Source organism: Oryzias melastigma, linkage group LG4, assembly GCF_002922805.2.
Source record: "Oryzias melastigma strain HK-1 linkage group LG4, ASM292280v2, whole genome shotgun sequence".
In the NCBI taxonomy this organism is placed as follows: domain Eukaryota; kingdom Metazoa; phylum Chordata; class Actinopteri; order Beloniformes; family Adrianichthyidae; genus Oryzias; species Oryzias melastigma.
In genome coordinates, this window is record NC_050515.1 from 26,465,685 (window position 1) to 26,484,545 (window position 18,861).

At 39.0% G+C, this 18,861-nt stretch overlaps 1 protein-coding gene across 4 annotated transcripts in view; it reads left to right on the top strand.

Moving 5' to 3' along the window:
• The first annotated feature begins 4,510 nt into the window (after positions 1–4,510).
• The window catches only part of tp63 (tumor protein p63), a 29,187-nt gene continuing 14,836 nt past the window's right edge, over positions 4,511–18,861 (top strand). The window contains exons 1-3 of one of the 4 annotated variants that reach the window (XM_024278433.2): positions 4,511–5,024; positions 8,677–8,808; positions 8,883–9,012. In XM_024278433.2, the coding sequence (XP_024134201.1) occupies positions 4,969–5,024; positions 8,677–8,808; positions 8,883–9,012 (318 nt within the window). In that variant the 5' untranslated portion in view covers positions 4,511–4,968. Of the gene's footprint in view, positions 5,025–8,676; positions 8,809–8,882; positions 9,013–16,855; positions 17,066–18,861 lie in introns of those variants that run through there. The other 3 variants (XM_024278434.2, XM_024278435.2, XM_024278436.2) reach the window with 3 other exon arrangements.

Sequence of the window (18,861 nt, forward strand, 5' to 3'; positions counted from 1 at the left end):
CATCTCAAATGAAGTAATCGGGGTTCAGTGACTGCTCCCCGATGCCTGAGCTTCAGAGTAATTAGTGACGTAAGGGTTTCAGATATCATTGTAAATATCACATTTAATAACATCTTGAGGTCAGTTTGTCCTTGTTACAGTGACAGGAGGACTCCGTCAAAGAGAGCGTGCGCTTGTGTTTAAAGGAGGAATCTTGTTATAAAGATAATCAGCACAACATTTTATGAGAGGCTTTTGCTGCTTCTGTCAGCAGACTGATATGTTTTCAGTTGGAACGCAACAAGTTGCATCTTCAGGACAAACACTGGCAGATGCTGGTTGGACATTGAGTCAGATTTTAGCTTAAAATTCAAATAAACTTAGATTTGCTTATATATAATAATAAGTAAATACAAATAGCATGTTTTGTAAAGTTTGTAGGGTGTAATGACCAATCAACCTAATCAATGACCTGATATTTCTATGATCCAACCGAATAGTTGATCTTATTGATCCACATCAGGGGTCTGGAACCTGCGGCCCTGGAGCCACATAAGGCTCTTTTATCCCTTTATTGTGGCTCTTTAGCTTTAATGAAAAATACTAATGATTGAACACATAATCGATCAGTTAAGTTTAGTCATTTCTGGTTAGATTTTTAATATGTTAAACAGCTAAGCAAAAAAAGTTTAATTTACTGTCAGAAATCCTGTAGAAATCATCTTTAAATGTGTGTTTTTAATTTGTACTTAGTCAAATAAGAGTCCAAACATTGTTTTATTTTGGTAAATTACACTAAGTGGTTAAAGGTTTGAACAAATGCGGTTTAAAATGTTTTCAATAAAAAGATCTGTTTATTCTATTGTTTCGAGGGTTTTTTTTTTAAAGAAAGAGATCCTACTAAAATGTTGTTTATATCTGAGAGTAAAAGGGAAAAAAATGATGATCCCAAAACATCATGTTTGACTGTCTTGCATTTTTAATTTAAGTAAAGCCTCTGCAGCTGGATGAACTTTTTTGACACAGAGTTGTGGTTTTATTTTGAAAGGAATTAGAGTGTGCTGCCGTCAAAAGTAAACGGAGTTACAACTGTTTTATATATAAGCATATAGACACTGTTGTATTTTAATTAATGTATTATTTAAGTTACATTTATACATTTAATTGACAAAAAAGCATAAATATCGTGCATTTTTTAACGATAAAGTGAGACTTTGTGGCTCTTGTTGGGTTCTGGTCTGTAAGACACTTGACTCTTTTAGTGTCAAAGGTTGCAGACCCTGACCTATACCATTATAAAAGTGTTTCCAAATGAAATGAATCGATTATAATTTATCTGGAAAATACCATTAGGATTGAGATAAAGTCAATTTATTTTACTATACCATAATGACTAAATGCCATCACAGCAAACATCACGTGATGCAGCAATAAATGATCAACCATCATTACAGTCTAATATGTGGAAACACTTTGAATTTACCAAAGACATGTGAACAAACAGTGAGGTAGAATGTTCTGATAATTGTATAATTTTGAGGTGGGAAAACAACAGAGAGCTGAGCTTTATCAAACTAAAATGTGGATAGATTTGACATTAATTCTTATTTTCCTGTTTGTTTGTACACATTTATTTGACACTTGATTATCTTGCAAGAAATACAAGGAATCTGGAAAACTTCACTGTTCAGTAGCAGGTATTTATCTGAGTCACACCGGGTGAAGTTTTAACTAAAGATGTCCTAAATCGATTTTAGGTCAGAGAATCGGATTCCCAATTCCCAGGGTTGTCCACTGATCTCCACCCAGATTGGGTCCTTAATCAAGACCCTTGACGCTGCTGCCTAACTGGGTCCCTGTGCCCCTCAAGTACAGGGTTGTGTCAGTAAAGGGCATCCGGCATAAAAACTTTGCCAAATCACTGATGCCAAACAGTGGGTGTTGTTTCGCTGTGGCGACCCGAAAGGGATAAGCCGAAAGTGAACTACTACTACTCAATTCTACATACGACTTAATGTCAAAGAAATGACAAACTGCCACAAATGAAACAATAATTAGACGTAACAAGATTTTGACTGGAGAATAATTATTTGAAAAAAGATGACTTGTGATAATCTCACTCCCAAATCATGTGCGATTGTAACAAAAACAAAAACTGAAGAGAGTTTAACAAAGGAAATCAAGACATACCTGAGAAAAGCAGCAGAGCATGATGGGTATGAACCAACTTCACAGAAATGTTGAAGGAGGTCTCTTTGGTATTGCAGATTTTTGTCTAAGAGTATAAATAAAGTAATTTATACTTGGTAAACTGGTAGTCGATGTGTTTTTTTTTTTTTTCAAACTGTGTCCTACTGACTGTCATTGCAGGATCATAACTGTTTTAAAGCACATATGAAAATCCAAACAACCTAAAGTCAAGTCTTTGCTTTGCTCTTTTGTTTCTTTACAAATGCAACAGATGTATCAACACTGTTTAAAAAGTGTTTCTATACAAACAGAACTATGCTCTTGTATTACTTATTATAGAAAAAACTTCTAATTTTTTACGTTTTTTTTAATCTTCAAAAATGCTTTAATTTGTAGAGCTTTGTAGTTATGAATTAAAACAAAATGTGCTTTAAAAAAAAGAAAGCTAAATAATAAAATATAAAAAGTCACATAACCAGTAATTATTTTTGAACTGAAGGAAAACAAAACATGAACATGGAATTTAAGTTGCTCTAATTTTCACAGCTTTAGAAATGGTGAAACTATCATACATTATAATAGTAAGTCATCAGTTAAAATACTCAAATAAAACTACTAAACCAATTGACTGCTTTACCGTAAGCTTTATGAAAGTTTTTCTTTTTTATTATATTTTTAAGTTTTCTTTAAAGCATTGTAAATTTGGCTGTACATGGTAATAGTAAACTATAATTTTCTTTTTTCGACTTTTTGCTTGAATAAAAAGAAAATGTTGTCTATTAGATCTACCCAGTTGTGCTTCTTTGAGTATAAAACGTCCAAATGCTTTAAAAAATGAAATGAAATGCTGCCATGTTTCCTTTATTCTACACATAATGAACACCATATGCTAAAAGCTCATTCAAGAACACACTAAACACACTTAATGCACTTGATGCAGATTCTTCAACACGGTTTTAGCATACGGTGTTCACACTGGACTGTTGCTCTCTGATGCTACCACATGTTCTCACAGTTGGAAGAGGCTTGGAGCAAAATGTCAAAGTGGTGCTAATCTGGGGAATCTTGCTCCAGGCTTTTTCTTACACAGCTCTGTTCCAAATTATGAAAGACTTGGACCCAGTTCTTCCCTTCTCCATTCCCCTCCATTTGAAGGGGCATTTTTAGTGAAAGTGTGTCTGGATTTATTTATTTTTTTTAATCTGACCCACCAAAGTCCCCCGTCATGTGGGTGTGCTCTGAAGCACAGATGTTAACATTTAAATGTAAGTAATGACTTTTTTTTGTAGTGTGACCTTTTAAAAGTTATTAAACCACTGTTGTTATTTATATTTGAGCACTAGAAGCTCCGAGCTAATGCTAGCAATTATTGACATCATCAAACATAAGTGAATTATAAGGCACTAATTTTTTATAACTCTCCGTTTGTTGGGCTAAATGAAGCGAAAAGGAGGAGGTCGAGGGAAAAAGGAAGAATTGGATTGGGCCTTGATGTCATGTAATTCCGGCCAGGCACACACTGCAGTTATAAATTTCTCCCCCATGATACGGCATCCAAACACCACTATCAAACATGAGTCCCTTATTGGTGAAAGTTCAACTTGTTTAACTTTTAAGTTGCGCGTTTTGTATGTAGATCCTGAAAACGGATTTACAAACTTGCAAATAAACGCAAGAGTTTTAAACACAGAAGCCTGAAACGCGTATATATCCATGTTTTCGTAGACTTGAACGCGCGTTTCCAAGTGAATGTCATTACACGCACAAAGATTTTGGGCCAGGGAAAGACCATTTTCTTCAGAGAAAACTATAAAGACCCTGCTGCATAACAGAGGAGCTTTAATGTCTATTCTGTGGCCAAAGCTGAATTGTAAAACATGAGCTGAAAACCACATTGTCCCCACACTGACAGGCATGAATGTCCCTGTTGTCCAGCTGGCAGTGAAGACGCACAATGATGCTGTTTGAGACAGCAGCTCAGAGGTGTGTGTTGCCTGGATACATCACATCTATTTATTATCATTCTCAGGCCATGACCCTGCCTCTTCATTTTAGCATGCTGATTCATCTGCTGCTCATCTCTGAAAAACCGCACAGGACCTCTTGGTTTACACGGCCATACTGTGAGATTAGAGGCAGGTGAGAGGGGATGATTACGTAAAGTGTTTTAAAAATGTCTGTCTGTTTTTCTAATGGCCTCCACCGCTCCTCGTGGTAAATGTGGAGCAGTCAAATATCTTTATTTCCTGCTGTTTGGAGGCACCTGATTGGACGAAAAGTGGCCCTGGGCTTCAGATGGCAGCATGACGCAACAGACATGTCCGCCTTCGGCTAAAAAGATGCTTTGGAATCTGGGTGGAAATGTCAGAACAAGGCTGGAGGAGAGGGACACGGGGAGGGGGGTGTTCAGGATATAGCTGTGAGTGGGCATGTGTCGGGTGGGGCTGGAGGGGGTTGCAGGGGTCAACTGTAGTTGCTTGATATCTATGTCCTAGTAACAGAGCGCGACTGATATCTTGTACAAGCGTAGCATTGGATTGGTCAGCCAGCTGGCTCAAGCCCCTCCCACTTGTTGGGCAGCTGAAGAAAACATACCTAAAGTCTAAACATCTCCCAAAGCTCATTCACTCTGCACTGTACCCTCCGGCACTTTAATCCAGGCCTGTTTGTTTGTTTATTTGGATGTACAGATACTTTTTAGCTGTATTTAGTTTTGTAGCTCAAGCACTTTTTTTTTGTTTTTATACACGTGTCTTTATGACATGCTCACCATTTTGAAGTGAAGTTTGGCATGACAACATGAACTCACCTTTCACAGCCGTGCAGTATTACCCTGAGTTTCCCTTCCCTCATCGGTAAGTACTTCTACACCGCACAAACTGATTACTGACACTGGCTTGTGGCTTCTATTAACCCAGCTGGAATAATAATAAACATCACACTCTGCACACAGTTACCCTCATGTTCAGTTTAACTGACATAGATGCAAGGGGGGAATGTCACTGTTCTTGCTTGACTTGTTCTGAAGTCATCAGGAGGGCTAGAAAATCCACAGAGCAGTTGCATGGACCTACGAACGCTGCAATGCATTTATTCTAGTTGCATAATTATAGCAGCGGTGTGTGTGGAAAGCGTGGTCACGGCTGATGAAAGAAAAATTAGGTCACGTCCTTCCTCTGGAGCTTAAAGATAGGAACAAATAAATGTATGAATCAAATCCAGGGTTTTCTGTTCACTTAAGATCATGTGTCTATATAAATAAACACCCTTTGCTCAGGTTTAGTAAACTGGAAAAATGAGTAAACCAATTGTTAAATACTATATAAATGAGGAAAAACAAAAATGGACCCACCAAAATAAGAGAAATGCAAGACAAAATAAAACATGACATGAAAATGTTTGCTAAAAAGTTCACATTTGTGAAATACATCAATACATGAAGCTAAATATAGCAAGTAAGACAATTTAATTATTCTAAATAAATTGCTCTATGATTAAAGAAATTTAAGGGAAAATGAAAGATGGTGGCTGATGTTGGACAAACTGTAAAAAAGTGAAACATTGGATCAGTTCACAAAAGGGATTTTTTGCATTAAAAAATACGTTAATGTCAAATTAAAATTTTGAGTTGAGTAAACCATTAACCCAACATTTTAAGTTGATGAAAACGTAAAATCTTAAATCTACCAAATTACAGAACTTTTGTTGAGTCATCCAATGTTTCATTTTTTCGGTGAAGTTCCTTCCTAAATTAAATGTTTCATTAAGTTTAATAGAGTTGCTGTTTCCAATTAAAAAATAACTGTGTGTTTAGCTTGATTTTGTTTGTTTATTTGCTAGTATATGGCCCATTTTTCGCCATTCTGATTTTCTGTAACGAACAGGGAACAAGAGGAGAAACTTTGGAGCTTTCTATTGTTTTGCAGTCATGTTCCTCTTACAGCCAGGGCTGACAGATGAGGCAAAAAGGGTTTGGGGCCTTTTGAAAAGTGATTAATAATGACACTGGAGAAGGCCCGCGATCTGCCGGGCTGTTTGTTTTGATTGCATTTTCATCGGTCGCTGTGCCCAACCTGCTGGGAGACAATGGCCGTCCCCTGTTTAGTGCTGACCTCTGGCCTTGTCTCGTCTGGAGGCGCTGCTCTGTGTTTAAGTGGATGCTGAACAGCCTTTGCCCCGGGCTACGGGAAAAACTGACTGAGTAACCAGACACCCAAAAGCAGGTAAACAGGAGTCAGAGAACGAACAAAACCATCCTCCCAACCGCCATCCAAGCAAAACAATCCGCCAGTGGAAAATAGACAGATAAGATGATGGAATTTTAGGAAAAAATGCTTTGAAAATAAACTTTAACTTCCATAATTGTAGGATTTACAACACTGATGTTCTGTAAGTTAAAAGATTATAAATGTATTTCTTTTCCAGCAGGTGGATATTGGCACTGCCACTAAGATTGTTGCTGTTAAAAAAAAAAAAAAAAAAAAGCAGACATTTTCAAGGTTGCGCTCCTATATGCATCAAAATCTCCAAAATGCACATTTGTGTCATCAATGATCAGGCACTTTTTGTCTTTTAATGTGTTTGTTAGGAGTGATTATTAATTAATAAATAAGCATGCTTTAGTATTGTTGCACCCCTTTCATTAATGTTACTGAGTCAAAGTAACTAAAAGTATGGTCTTATCAGAGAAGTAACTTAATGTTTTCTAAGTCTTGTTAAGCAATGAGTAAAAAGCTCAAATCTGACAAATATTAAGTTAATCCCATCACGCCGCATATATTGCTAATTTACAAATTTCCATTCAATCCAGGACTCATTTTTACCTGAAAAGACACTAAAAAATAATTTTTATATGAATTGAAATAAATTCAGTCATGAATTAGTTAAATGTAAAGAAGTTCTGCTGTTGTTGGTACTAGAGTACATACACATTATTATTATTCTATTTGAAATAGACATATTTTCTGTATTTTAAACTATTCCAATAATGTTTAAGGATTTAAAAATGACAAACAAGTTGCAAATTTTCCTCCACGTTTGTAGCTATGGACCTGTAATTTAATTTACTCTCACAGCATTCAAGTGCAGAACCCCTGGAAAAGGAATTGTCTTTTCAAGTTCCCGTTAAATCATTTTAGCACATCTTAAATCGATATAGTAGAAAGGTCATCAAGGATCCCAACACCAACTTTACACTAAAAACTCCATTATAAATAATACCAAATTTGGTTGTTTTTAAACAAACTCCAGGGTTAAAAATTGAATGAAAACATTTTTCAAGGTTATTGTAACTCAGAAAAAAATGTAGATTTGGTTGAAATTATACCACAATAAATCCAAATATTAGTCTTGCTCCAAAAAGCAAAATAAAAATACCCCTACATGAATAATCCAAGTGTTTTTACAGTATTAAAGTACACTTAAAAAACTTGTTTTTAAGTCTAATTTGCTAAAATCATATCAAGCTTTTTGCATTGTTGCTGTAAAATTAGGCAGAAAATGTGAATGACCAGGGAAAATCCACATCCTGAGGTAACCGTAAACTCCTCAGCTCAGCTAAAACCTTTGAAAGAAATATACAAGCTCACCAACGGGTTCCTAATAAATTATATTTATTAATTCCATAAAAAATACTATAAGCTTTCTATTTGATGTATGCCATACATTTTAATGAAATGTTTATTTAAATCCTACAGCAATAAATGTTTGAATCACATTGACTATTAAAAACAGGAAAATAAAAAGTAAAGTATCCTTACTATTGCTTGTAATTTATTTTCTCTCTTCATTCAGCTAGACTTAATACTGGAATGAATTAATGATGTCTTCCTCCAGCTCTAAGTTCACCATAAGGGAAAACTCTTCCAGCCCTCTGGTGCGTCTCCCGCATAAGTAAAATGATTTTCCTCATTAGATATGCCTGTGTTTTTAAGTCTGGTATTAATATCAGTCATCACACAGTGTCGGGGAATTCCAAAACCCAAAATAGTGCCAGCTTCAGATTATGGTCACTCTGCCAAGCCACCTACAGTACCGCGATGGTCCAGCTGTACACATACCAGAGGTTGTGGCAGCGCTATCATATAGACTGTGGGGGGAATTCCGCCTGTCTCAGACTGCAGCATGCGCCACTCAGCAGGAACAATGGCAGGCTGAGTGCCGAAGCAGGTGTAAAGTTTCAAGGAAGCAGGTCAAGGTGCCTCTGTCTGAATGGTGCATAATCACCATTATGTGTAGTACAAATATTCTGCATTATGCAGGCTGACTTCTTCACAATGGACGTTCTCTTCATGAATGAGTGCCAGCAGGACTCCTCCTCCTTTCTTTTGCTGGCTGGGTGGTCAGATCTCCAGCCTGCTCATAAATCCTCATGCTCCGTGTTTGCTGACAAAGCAACTTTTAAAACTGCAATTAAGACGTGCCTTTTGCAGAAGAAGGCACAATGGTGACGAGTGCAGGTAATTTTAAATGTAAGTGATGACTTAAGCTGACGTTGTCATTCCGCAGACTGAGGGACCCTACATCCCGTTTGTCCTGGAGGGACAGCTCGTTCCTCACCGCCATGGCCCAAAACCAGTCAGCACAGTCTGACTTCTCCAGCCAGGATGTGTTTAACCAGTTGTTTGACATGCTGGACCAGTAAGTAAAAGAAGCAATGCCCAAATAAATATATAAATAAATAAAACATTTCAGTTTACTTTGTTTGGTTTCAGATCCGCCATCCATTCAGTCCAGCCCATTGAGCTGAACTTCACAGACGGTCCGACTGATGGCTCCACAGGGAACACCATTCAGATCAGCATGGACTGCATCACCATGCATGAGCCGGATGACACGCTCTCTGTAAGTGTGGAGCTTTCACAGGAAATCACCGCTCTCACTGTCGGATTCACGGAAGGACAAAATCACTCAACGCAAAAAAGATAAAAAAAATAAAACATTCAAATTTAGAAGTTAAACAAAATTCCAAATAACATGACATAATGGCAAAAAAATGAAAGAAAATAATTCAGAAAAAATGTTTTGGAAAACAGACATAATCAAACTGAAATGGAAAAAAAAAAACACAATCAGAAACTGGAAAAGCTAGATACTTTGGGAAATTACTGATTGGATGATGACATTTTATTTTTTTCAAACGCATCTTCAATGTTCACATACTAATAAAATGTTCATGATTAGCGTGGAGCCTATCTTCTACATTTATTGCCATAAAACATCATCATCCAATCAATGATGCTCCTTTCCCAGATTCCTTTTGTGTTTCACTTAAAATCTTATTGTTATTTTTTAATATTTGAAAGGGACTAAAATAGAAAAAAATCGTGGTTACAGTTTCAAATCCAACTGGTGCCGTATCCACAGGACATCTAGCTAACAGCTAATTAGCAGACCGGATCCCTGAGACAAAACTAACAAACAAAGAAAAGCATTTATACAAACAATACAAACAATAAAGAATATTTACAACAAAACACTCTAATGGCTCTAATGTTCACAGGTTGATTGGTCTTACTCATTGTTTTACTTTACAAGTGAATTGTTTTAGATCTTGTTGGGCTTTTAATTTGGCCGGGATTGTCTTCCAGATCTGTGGGCTTCTTACTGAGAATAAGCTTTAACCCACTGTAGTCCTACATTTTGATTTTGGGAAATTCATTTTATTTTCTATAATGCTTCCCTTGGCTGCACGGTGGCACAGTGGTTAGCGCTCTTGCCTCACAGCGAGAAGGCCCTGGTTCAAATCCCGGCTGGGACCTTTCTGTGTGGAGTTTGCATGTTCTCCCCGTGCATGCGTGGGTTTTCACCGGGGACTCCGGCTTCCTCCCACCGTCCAAAAACATGCTTCATAGGTTAATTGGTGACTCTAAATTGCCCCTAGGTGTGGATGTGAGAGTGAATGTGTGTGTGATTGAGGCCCTGAGACGGACTGGCGACCTGTCCAGGGTGTACCCCGCCTTCGCCCTTCAGTAGCTGGGATAGGCTCCGGCACCCCCGCGACCCCGAAAGGGAAGAAGCGGTCAAGAAGATGGATGGATGGATGCTTCCCTTTTACTTTGCTTTTACATATGTTTTGGTCTCTAGAATTTTGTTTTGATTTCTAAAATTCTTTTTCACCGTTCGGCACATCCTGGCAGAGGTCACCACACCGCACATTTGGTTTGGCTGAGATTCATATGCCGGATGCCCGTCCTGACACAACCCTTTTTTAAATCTGCTTTTCTTTTTTAAATTGTTGATTTTTGAAATGTTTTTGCATTGAGTGATTTCTTGGTGGGATTTGAACTTCAGGGCCACCGTATTAATTTGCTTTTTTACCTGTCACAGCTGTTTTTCAGCACAAAAATGAACTAAAGACTTTTTGCTCATTAGACAAATGATTTACAAAATATATGTTTTTATGACAGAATAAACAATTAAAAATCCAGCAAGTAAGTCTGGTTGGGATTTTCTAATCTCAGCAAATGATAAAATGATTGATTTAACCACAAACCTATTCAGATTTTTTTCATAAACTGCATTCAACACATAATCCAAAACTAATATGTTTTATTTTTTTAATTGAGAAAGATAAATTATTTAAAGTTGTTTGGATTTCCAGCTAATCCAAAATGTCCTACTTTTCACTTGAATTCTAGCTCTGGATTTTTTTTTCCCAGGATAGTTTTACAGAGAATTTCAACACACCACTAAAAGAGAATGGTTTATCTGTTCTTGTCTTAGATGTTATCAAAGCTTTTTTTTCTTCTTTACACCAAACCAACATGAAGAACCAGCAGAAACAAAAGACCTTTGATATGTTTCTTCACTTAGCCAGCATCAAGGCAAAAACCCAAACCTACATGATGTAAAAACATCTGCTGGAGGATGGCTGCAGAAGAGAATAGAAACTGTTGAATTGTCAGGGAGTGGGCAATATTAAAGCAGAGGAAAATGTAAGAAATCAGTGCTTGCTTTATAGTTTCGTGACAATACAAATGATGTTTTAAATATGGGCTGGAACTGAAGCTTGGACAATTTGGTTGCAGTTTCGGTACATGAAGAAAGTTTGTTTTTGCTGTTTGCGGTTCAGCTTCATGTCCCAATGCATCTAAAAAGATTCATTTGGCTGAATCTGTGCTTTCTTAACTTTGTCTGAAGGTAACTTGACCCCAAAGTGTGCAGAGTTTGCTCTGGTTTTATTTTGAAATCTATTTTGGTGAACAGTTTCCAGCTTTTCTGATCATTTCTACAAAGATATGTGAGTTTCAGTTGAAGCAGCAAATGTTCTTTACTTCCATCTTCAGCTAATTCTGTCAAGTGTTAATTATAACTTATTGATTAATTAGTTACAACAATTTCACAAACTGGTCTGGAGTAGCTCCAGTGCCTTGGGCAGAGATTTTTTCAGGTGGAGAGCTTCAGACATAAGTGGAAGAGTTTAAGTATCTTGAGATTTTGTTCACACGTAAGGGGAAGGATAGAGCTGGAGATTGACGGGTGGAGAGGTGCAGCCTCTGCAGTGATGTAGTCGCTGTTTTGGTTCAATGTAGTGAAGGAGGAAAAAATCTGAAAGACGTAGTTCTCCATTTACTGGTCAATCATGTGCATAACATCAACTAGGTCACGAAAATAAACGATCTTAAGAGACTGAAATGAATTTTCGTCTGCAGGGAGTTTGGACACTCCCTTAGAAAGAGGGGGAGGAGCTCTGTCTCCTGGGCGGAGCTTAGAGTAGAGCTGCTGCTGCTCCACATTAAAACACACTGGATGGATGGACGGATGGATGGATGGACAGATGGATGGATGGATGGTGCCATAGTTATTAAATTCATCTTTACCAAAAACTATGAAAAACTTGAAGTGAGGCATCATGTTTAACTCTTTCCAAAACATCTATTTTGCAGTCATTTACATTTTAACAAACATTGAACACATCCAGGAGAAATTACTCATATTTATATTTTGCTTTTTTGTGCATTTGTTTGATATGATCTAAAGCCTGCACTCCTAAGGTTCCATTGACATAAACTTTCAGTAAAACATTTCAAGTTGTCTCTTTGCATAAGAGGTTTATTTCTTTGACACTTTTGTTGAACATCCAGCTCAACAGTTTTGTTTTATGAATTGCACATGGCTGGGGTGTTTTAACAACTACAGCCAATAATTGTGCAAGAGTTCCTAGACTCTTAGCCTGGAGCAGAACAGATCTTTTCCTCTAAAAATTAAGTTCATATGAGTGCAGGATGGCGATCTGTGGCATAAACTCAGACTAATGAGAGCACAAAGTGTCCTGCGTTATAAAGTCAGACTCTAAAAGCGTAAACACTTCTCCGAGCTCCTCTCTCCCTTCTGGGCTCCTGAGAGCATATTTCTAAAGGCCCAGGTGTACAGTCATTCTGGTTGCGACTGGAGTCTGTTTAGTCTTATTTGCCTTTTAGCAGGTCACTTTTAGTCACCAGTAATTGTGTTTTGTGAATCCTGTGTTTGATTTGGCTTTGGTTTAACATCAGATGCCATCAAAAACACAACCCCTCAACACTTAAACATGAGACCCAAATGAAACAGGATTTGTGTATTTCTTTATTCAAATCATGATAGATCAGAAGCAGATAAAAATCAGCGGTTTGAAAAACCCCGGTTTGTGACGCAGAAGGACTGTAACCCCGGGCTCACACCACTAGCGTTACAGCTCCAATGCGAGCACCGCAGTCTTTACGTAACTTGAAGTGCGAGAGTGCAGGCGTTCCCGTCCTGTGTCTGCGGTCAGGCCTCTGTGGCGCTGCGAATCCGTTTGGTTTGGTTCAAATTTTGCCGGATGGTGCAGCTGAACCGCAGCAAATAAAGGGGGGTTAGCGTGAACGTATGTGAGTTTGGAGTTTTGCAAGGTCGGCAGCAGAGTCTGTAGCTGCAGCCAACCAGGAGCTAATATGAACCATCGACTGTAGCTAGACCGCTCCCGCATCATACCTGCTGTGCACGCTAGCCGTGTGAGCTCGGAGTGCGAGAGAGTGTAAACAAAGGAATGCTGGGATATCAACTTAGGGTTACTAACTTCACCATGACAAGCTTGGGTAAGGAAAACATTTTGGTGCGACAGCCAGAGTTACATTTTTTAGAATGGCATTTCTTATTAAATGTTGGCCAATTCCAAAAATACGGTCATCTGACTCAAACCTCCAGCATTACATAAAGAAAGCTTGTTCTGAAGGGCCACATATCCTGCAGAGTTCTACTGTTGGGATGATGTGCGTGTTCCACTCCCACTGTAGGAATGTTGTTGTCCAGCCAGGGAGGTAGAAAATAGCAAATAATTTTTTTTAAATAGTTGGGTAATGTTGCCCTTTACATCGCCCAAGGGGGCCTGTTGCTCTTTTGAACTGGTGATTAATGGCTCCAATCCCAGCACCCATTCTGCTGCACGCCGGCGTGGTCTGATGATCAGCATACCAGCAGCATCCATGAGAGCCCCAGCGCTCGCCAGCATGGCCACTTGCCAATCACCAAGCCCAAGTCATAACCAAGACAGGAGTCTGCTTTCATTAAAGCATCGGTGGGCAAACACACCCGCAGCTTTGCTGTCCCGCCCCCTCCACCACATCTGAGGCGTGCCGGCTCCCAAAACATTTGAGAGCAGTTCAGTGTTTTAAGCTCAGAATAGTTTGCTTACATTTTTAATTTGATCTAAAATGTCTTCAGATTGTGGTATTTTTGCGAAGCTGCAGTTTGACGCAGCACCTGCCTCCTGTTTGGAGCTCTCATCTATCAGTATGTGTCCAGGTAGAGGTGGGGGTTGCAGAGAAGGGGGAAGTAAGAGGATAAGGAGAGGGTAGGATAACATGAAGGAATGTAGGAGGAATGGTGGCTGGAAAAATGCTATGTCTAACCCCAAACAGCTGATTTTTTGTGGAGATAAAGCTCTGATCAGCTGTGCGTGAAGGTGCAGTTGTTAAGCTGATGGACCGAGCTCCTCTTCAGTTACAGGCTGCAGTTTAGGCACCTTCACCGTGGAGAAGCTCAATCCACATGCGGCTTCTCTGAGATCTAATTACACCTCTGTGACACACTTTTTCACCATACCTCTAAAATAAGACTCCACTCACACACCAGCAGTTTGGTGTTCTGTTGACTTCACTAACTTTAATGGCATCTTCCTAAAAAAATCAGAATAATATGGGTTAGTTAGTTACTTCTTTTATTTAACTGCATATTATGAGTCCATCATCATCCATTTTATTTGTCTCTGCCTGCAAAAATGTCTGCTAAATGTCTGCTAAATGTCTGCTAAATCATCATCATATTAATCACACAAATCACTTTTAGCCTAAACTGTTAGATTTATCAAGATCGGTTTCTTTTAATCTTCAGTAAAATTGATTAAAAAAAAAAAAAAAAAAAAGAAAGAAAAGCTTGAGTGAAGCACGTCGCTTTGTAACGCTCCACCAGTTTGCCTCCAGCATATAAAGAGTGGGTTTTAAGTCATCACGCCACGGAGCGAAGGTTCATCATGGTCCAACGGAATGACTTAATGTTTCAGCACGGAGGGGGAGAGATGAAGCGGGTTCCAGACAGTTCTCTGCACAAATGTTTTACATACAAGCTCTATGCAACATGCTTTTTTGTATGAAATGCCATGACAAGCAACAAATCCAAGTTATGCAGCAAATCGCCTGGATGCTCTGATGCTTCAGAAGCTAATTATCCCGCATGTCAGATTAGTATCTTATGAAAGATTTTCTAAAATTACACTCATAAATGTGCCCTGACATGCCTTTTTTAAGTTTCTTAAAAAAAAGTATAGTTAGTAAAAAAGAATGGCACAAATATAGTTATGATAATTGTATTAGTTTCTCTACAGTTCTCCAGCATTAAACAAGATAAACACAGCAGAAAATAAAGAAAAAACTACATACAAAGAAATAAAAAAGTATCTTATTACATTTTTTAAAAAGGGGATTATACAGCGGCCCTGAGACAGACTGGCGACCTGTCCAGGGTGTACCCCGCCTTCGCCCATCAGTAGCCGGGATAGGCTCCGGCACCCCGCGACCCCGAAAGGGAAGAAGCGGTCAAGAAAATGGATGGATGGATGGATTATACAGCAGGTTTTTTCCTACTGATTCAAAAGATTTATACCATTTGGAATTAAATATGTTGTGTACTTGTTTGGTTTTCTTTACTTAAATAAACAAATTATTTAATGTAGACTAGCTTCGATGGTTTCCAAACTCCTCACTGCAGATTAACTGTAATCCCAGAATATTTTTAGCATCTTTTTTCAATCTTTTTTTTTTTTTGGTAACACCAGGGAAACTTGTAGATTTCAGGACTTGCCACCCAAGCCATGCACGCTCGGCCGGCTGCTCCCGTCTGTCAGTCTGTTCAGAAACCTGCTGTGGTTCAGGTCAGGTGTCCGCTCCTTCCCATTATTGTGGCTTGACACCTGATGCTAAACTAATCTGCCTGACTTTAGGAAGAGGCTCTTAAAAAAGAAAAACTGTAGAAAAGCTCCTTTTGTTTGAGCCCCTGGATCTGTTGATCCCCTGCAGATCCTCGGCTGCTGCCAGCTCTCAGTTTCTAGTTATTTTAGTTGATTCAGCCAATGGAGAAGTAATAGCTTTTAAATTTGGCATTAAAAATAAATGCAAATTCGTAGATTCTCTGCAGTTTATTGAAATATCAATAATATCAATGTTGAATTAAGTTTGCTTGTATTTCTGCTCCTGTTCTATATTTGATCAAGCTCTGTCAACATTCTTCAGTGTCGGCTGAGATTGAGCTCTTTCAAGGGTTCATTTGCATTTTGTAGCAGGTTGTCCCGCAGGGCCATGACGCCTCCAGGCAGAACAAGGCGTGGCCAGCGATTGGAGACGCTGAATTCATATCATGGCAGTGCTTCAGTTTTCAGATGACTTCTAAACATTGTGGCCACAGGACAAGCGTGTGTGCCCTCTGGCCATGTGCTAACAAGTCATTTGTGTCCTACTAACCGCTCCTGTCTTTTCTAATGCACCGGTCCGGTTTCCCTCTGCAAAATGAATCAACATTTGTGTTAGTTTACATACATGTGAATAGAAGATCTGGAGGGTTTCTTTAATTAAACATCTTCACTGCAGCTTAAAACATAAATGTCAGTTTTCTTGTGCAGTCAGGATTCAAAGACTTATTTTGTTTCCCTCTGCAGCCACTCATAACGAAAATGAAAATTGTGACACATAAAGTAATTATTAGATAAGTTGGGGGGTGCTCGCTGCCAAAATCTTTATTGAGCCTGAGAAACAGTTTGTGTTTCCAAAACAGATCTACAAGAGTCGTCTGTGATAGATACAAGTGACGTGAAGGAGTGGCCTTGTTTCTCTGAGGCCTTCCCTTTCTTATTGATTACCTGGAGAGAGGAGCAATTCTCATGCAAACAGCAGCCGTCAGTCTGCAGCCCTGTGGCCTCCTCACTCTTTCTCTGCACCTACTGATCACGTTGAGAAAATAAATTACTGTTTTTTCCCCTTTTTTTCTATTTTTTGTCACAAAAATGTAACTAAAACATAAAAACTCAACCTACTATTGTCAAAGCTAAGCGCGGCTTCCATCTGGATAAAGTTTTTTTTTCTTCCCTAAACCTTAAAGGAGGTTCAAGGAGACGCTGCGTCTTCTCGGGATGGGTGTGGACTCTGGCATTGGACAGGTAGCTCCTTAAACCCCACCCTCCTCCTCTTCCAGGTATATAGGAACTTCCAATAGGTTCCCATAGAAGCTTCTGCCTGTCCACTTTGCCTTTGTTGCCCACATCACTCCTTTAGAGTGAGGAGAAGAGATTTGTGGAATCCTGGAGCCAGTGGAGCAAACAGCAGCAGCTCTGCTCAATCTCAGCGCCAACATGTTGTACATAGAGCCGGGGACCACTGCCACGTACAGTGAGGTAGGACCAACCGCGGATGGACTTTGATGTACATCGGTGTCAAACTCTTAAAAAATTATGACACTATAACCAACTCAAACCATCAAAACTGTGGTTTTATTTAAGTAAATATGACCCCAAAACTCAAAGGCTAAAGGAAAAGCAGCTTTTTTCAAAAAATGTAGAATAATTACACTAAATATGACGGTGTCAAGGCTGTCGTTTTTGTGTTTTTTTGTTTTAATTTTGACAGTTGGTGTGTGTTGTTGTGCGCATCTATGTGCATGTGACAGATTGCAGAGTGAGGGAATGTAAACACCTGGTTTCTCATTGTGAAATGGCTGCTTTCTGGCTGGAATGCAGTTAATTACAACTGATTGGCTGTGATTTGAGCTGTTTTTGTAAAAAAAAAATAAAAATACAATAACATTGAAATAAAAGGCATTTGATGCATATTTTTAGGAAATACTTTCTGAAAACCTTCAGGATTCTGATCTGGGAAGTTTGCGTCGTGTTTTTGCCGCCTCTTTTGGGTTCAAAACATTGAGGTGTGTTGAAGTCACGACATTTGTAAAGATTTAACAAAATTTTCTTTTACTTTAAAGAGAAAAGTTGAAAACTTACATTAATAGTAAATTAAAATAAAAAAAACGTTTTAGGAGTGAAAATAAATGAAGATCCAAATCGTTTTTGGCAACAACAAAAAAATTTCAGAGGAAAAATTTGATTCATTTTTACACATCAGCAAAAACGTTTTCTTGTTTATAAGATTTGTGTATTTTTTCTTAAAGATCTGAAACCCTTTTCAGCTCAGAGGGGAACATTACTTGCTAAATAAGTGCTTGTCTCAGTGGTTATGCAACAATTTCAAAACTACAAGTAGAAAATGTAGCTGAAGTTAAAAACAAAAAAAAACGCTTTGACAATTTTGTGTTTCTATTTCGGCTGTTTGGACTAAATTCTAATCTTGATAAATCTCATCCTCCAGGTTGTCTATTTGTTCTTAGCCCCCATCCCGGCTTCAGGAAACTTGTCTTTGGATTTCTTGCTTTCAACAACTTAACTCTATTTCCAACGTCGATGCCGAGCGCCTGAGCGCTGATAGATTCTCAGATTGCAGGTTGCAGATAGCAGGTGTGTCAGGTCGCTGTCTTTCAAGTTGTTGAGCAGGGGGTCTTTAAGTGGTGTCCCGCTCCAAACCTCCAGCGTGTGAGGTATCGGGTTCCCCCCACCACAGTCTGTGGGGAGCCGCTGCAGCCATTAGAATGGGACTGGCCAGGCGTTGCTGTTTAGTCCAGGGTCGTAATTGCTTTAATGGTATGTTGATGTAGATACAATCACCTGGTCTGCCCACCCTAGCAGGTATAAAGAGCAGATAGACCCCCGCCCCGGCCCACAACAACCCCCCCCATCCCCCGTTGAGCTTTTAATGCCTCCCTCCCCTGTGGTCACTCATCACAGTCTCCCAGATGCTGGCTCTAGAAATGTGGAGCGGGTCACCAGAGAGCCTGGAATGGGAGATATTCTCCCTCAGGGCAGGTCTGCTGTGGGTCTTGTTGCTCCTCCGTCTGTAGCATCATAACGGGCAGCAGAATTCACTTTTATCTGGTTCGCTCTTTCAGCATAAACAGCTACGTGACCAAAACAGAGACGTTGTTGTGGTTCTCACACAGGTTCTGTTTGCACGAGGCTCAGAGGTGATCAAATCTCCGCTGATTGTAGGAAGACAAACAAACCGCTCGGACAAATGTTGGACTCACTTGCGTTTATAGCATTCGGCAGCGGCCCTCCTAAAGCGGAGATATTAGGCCTCAACC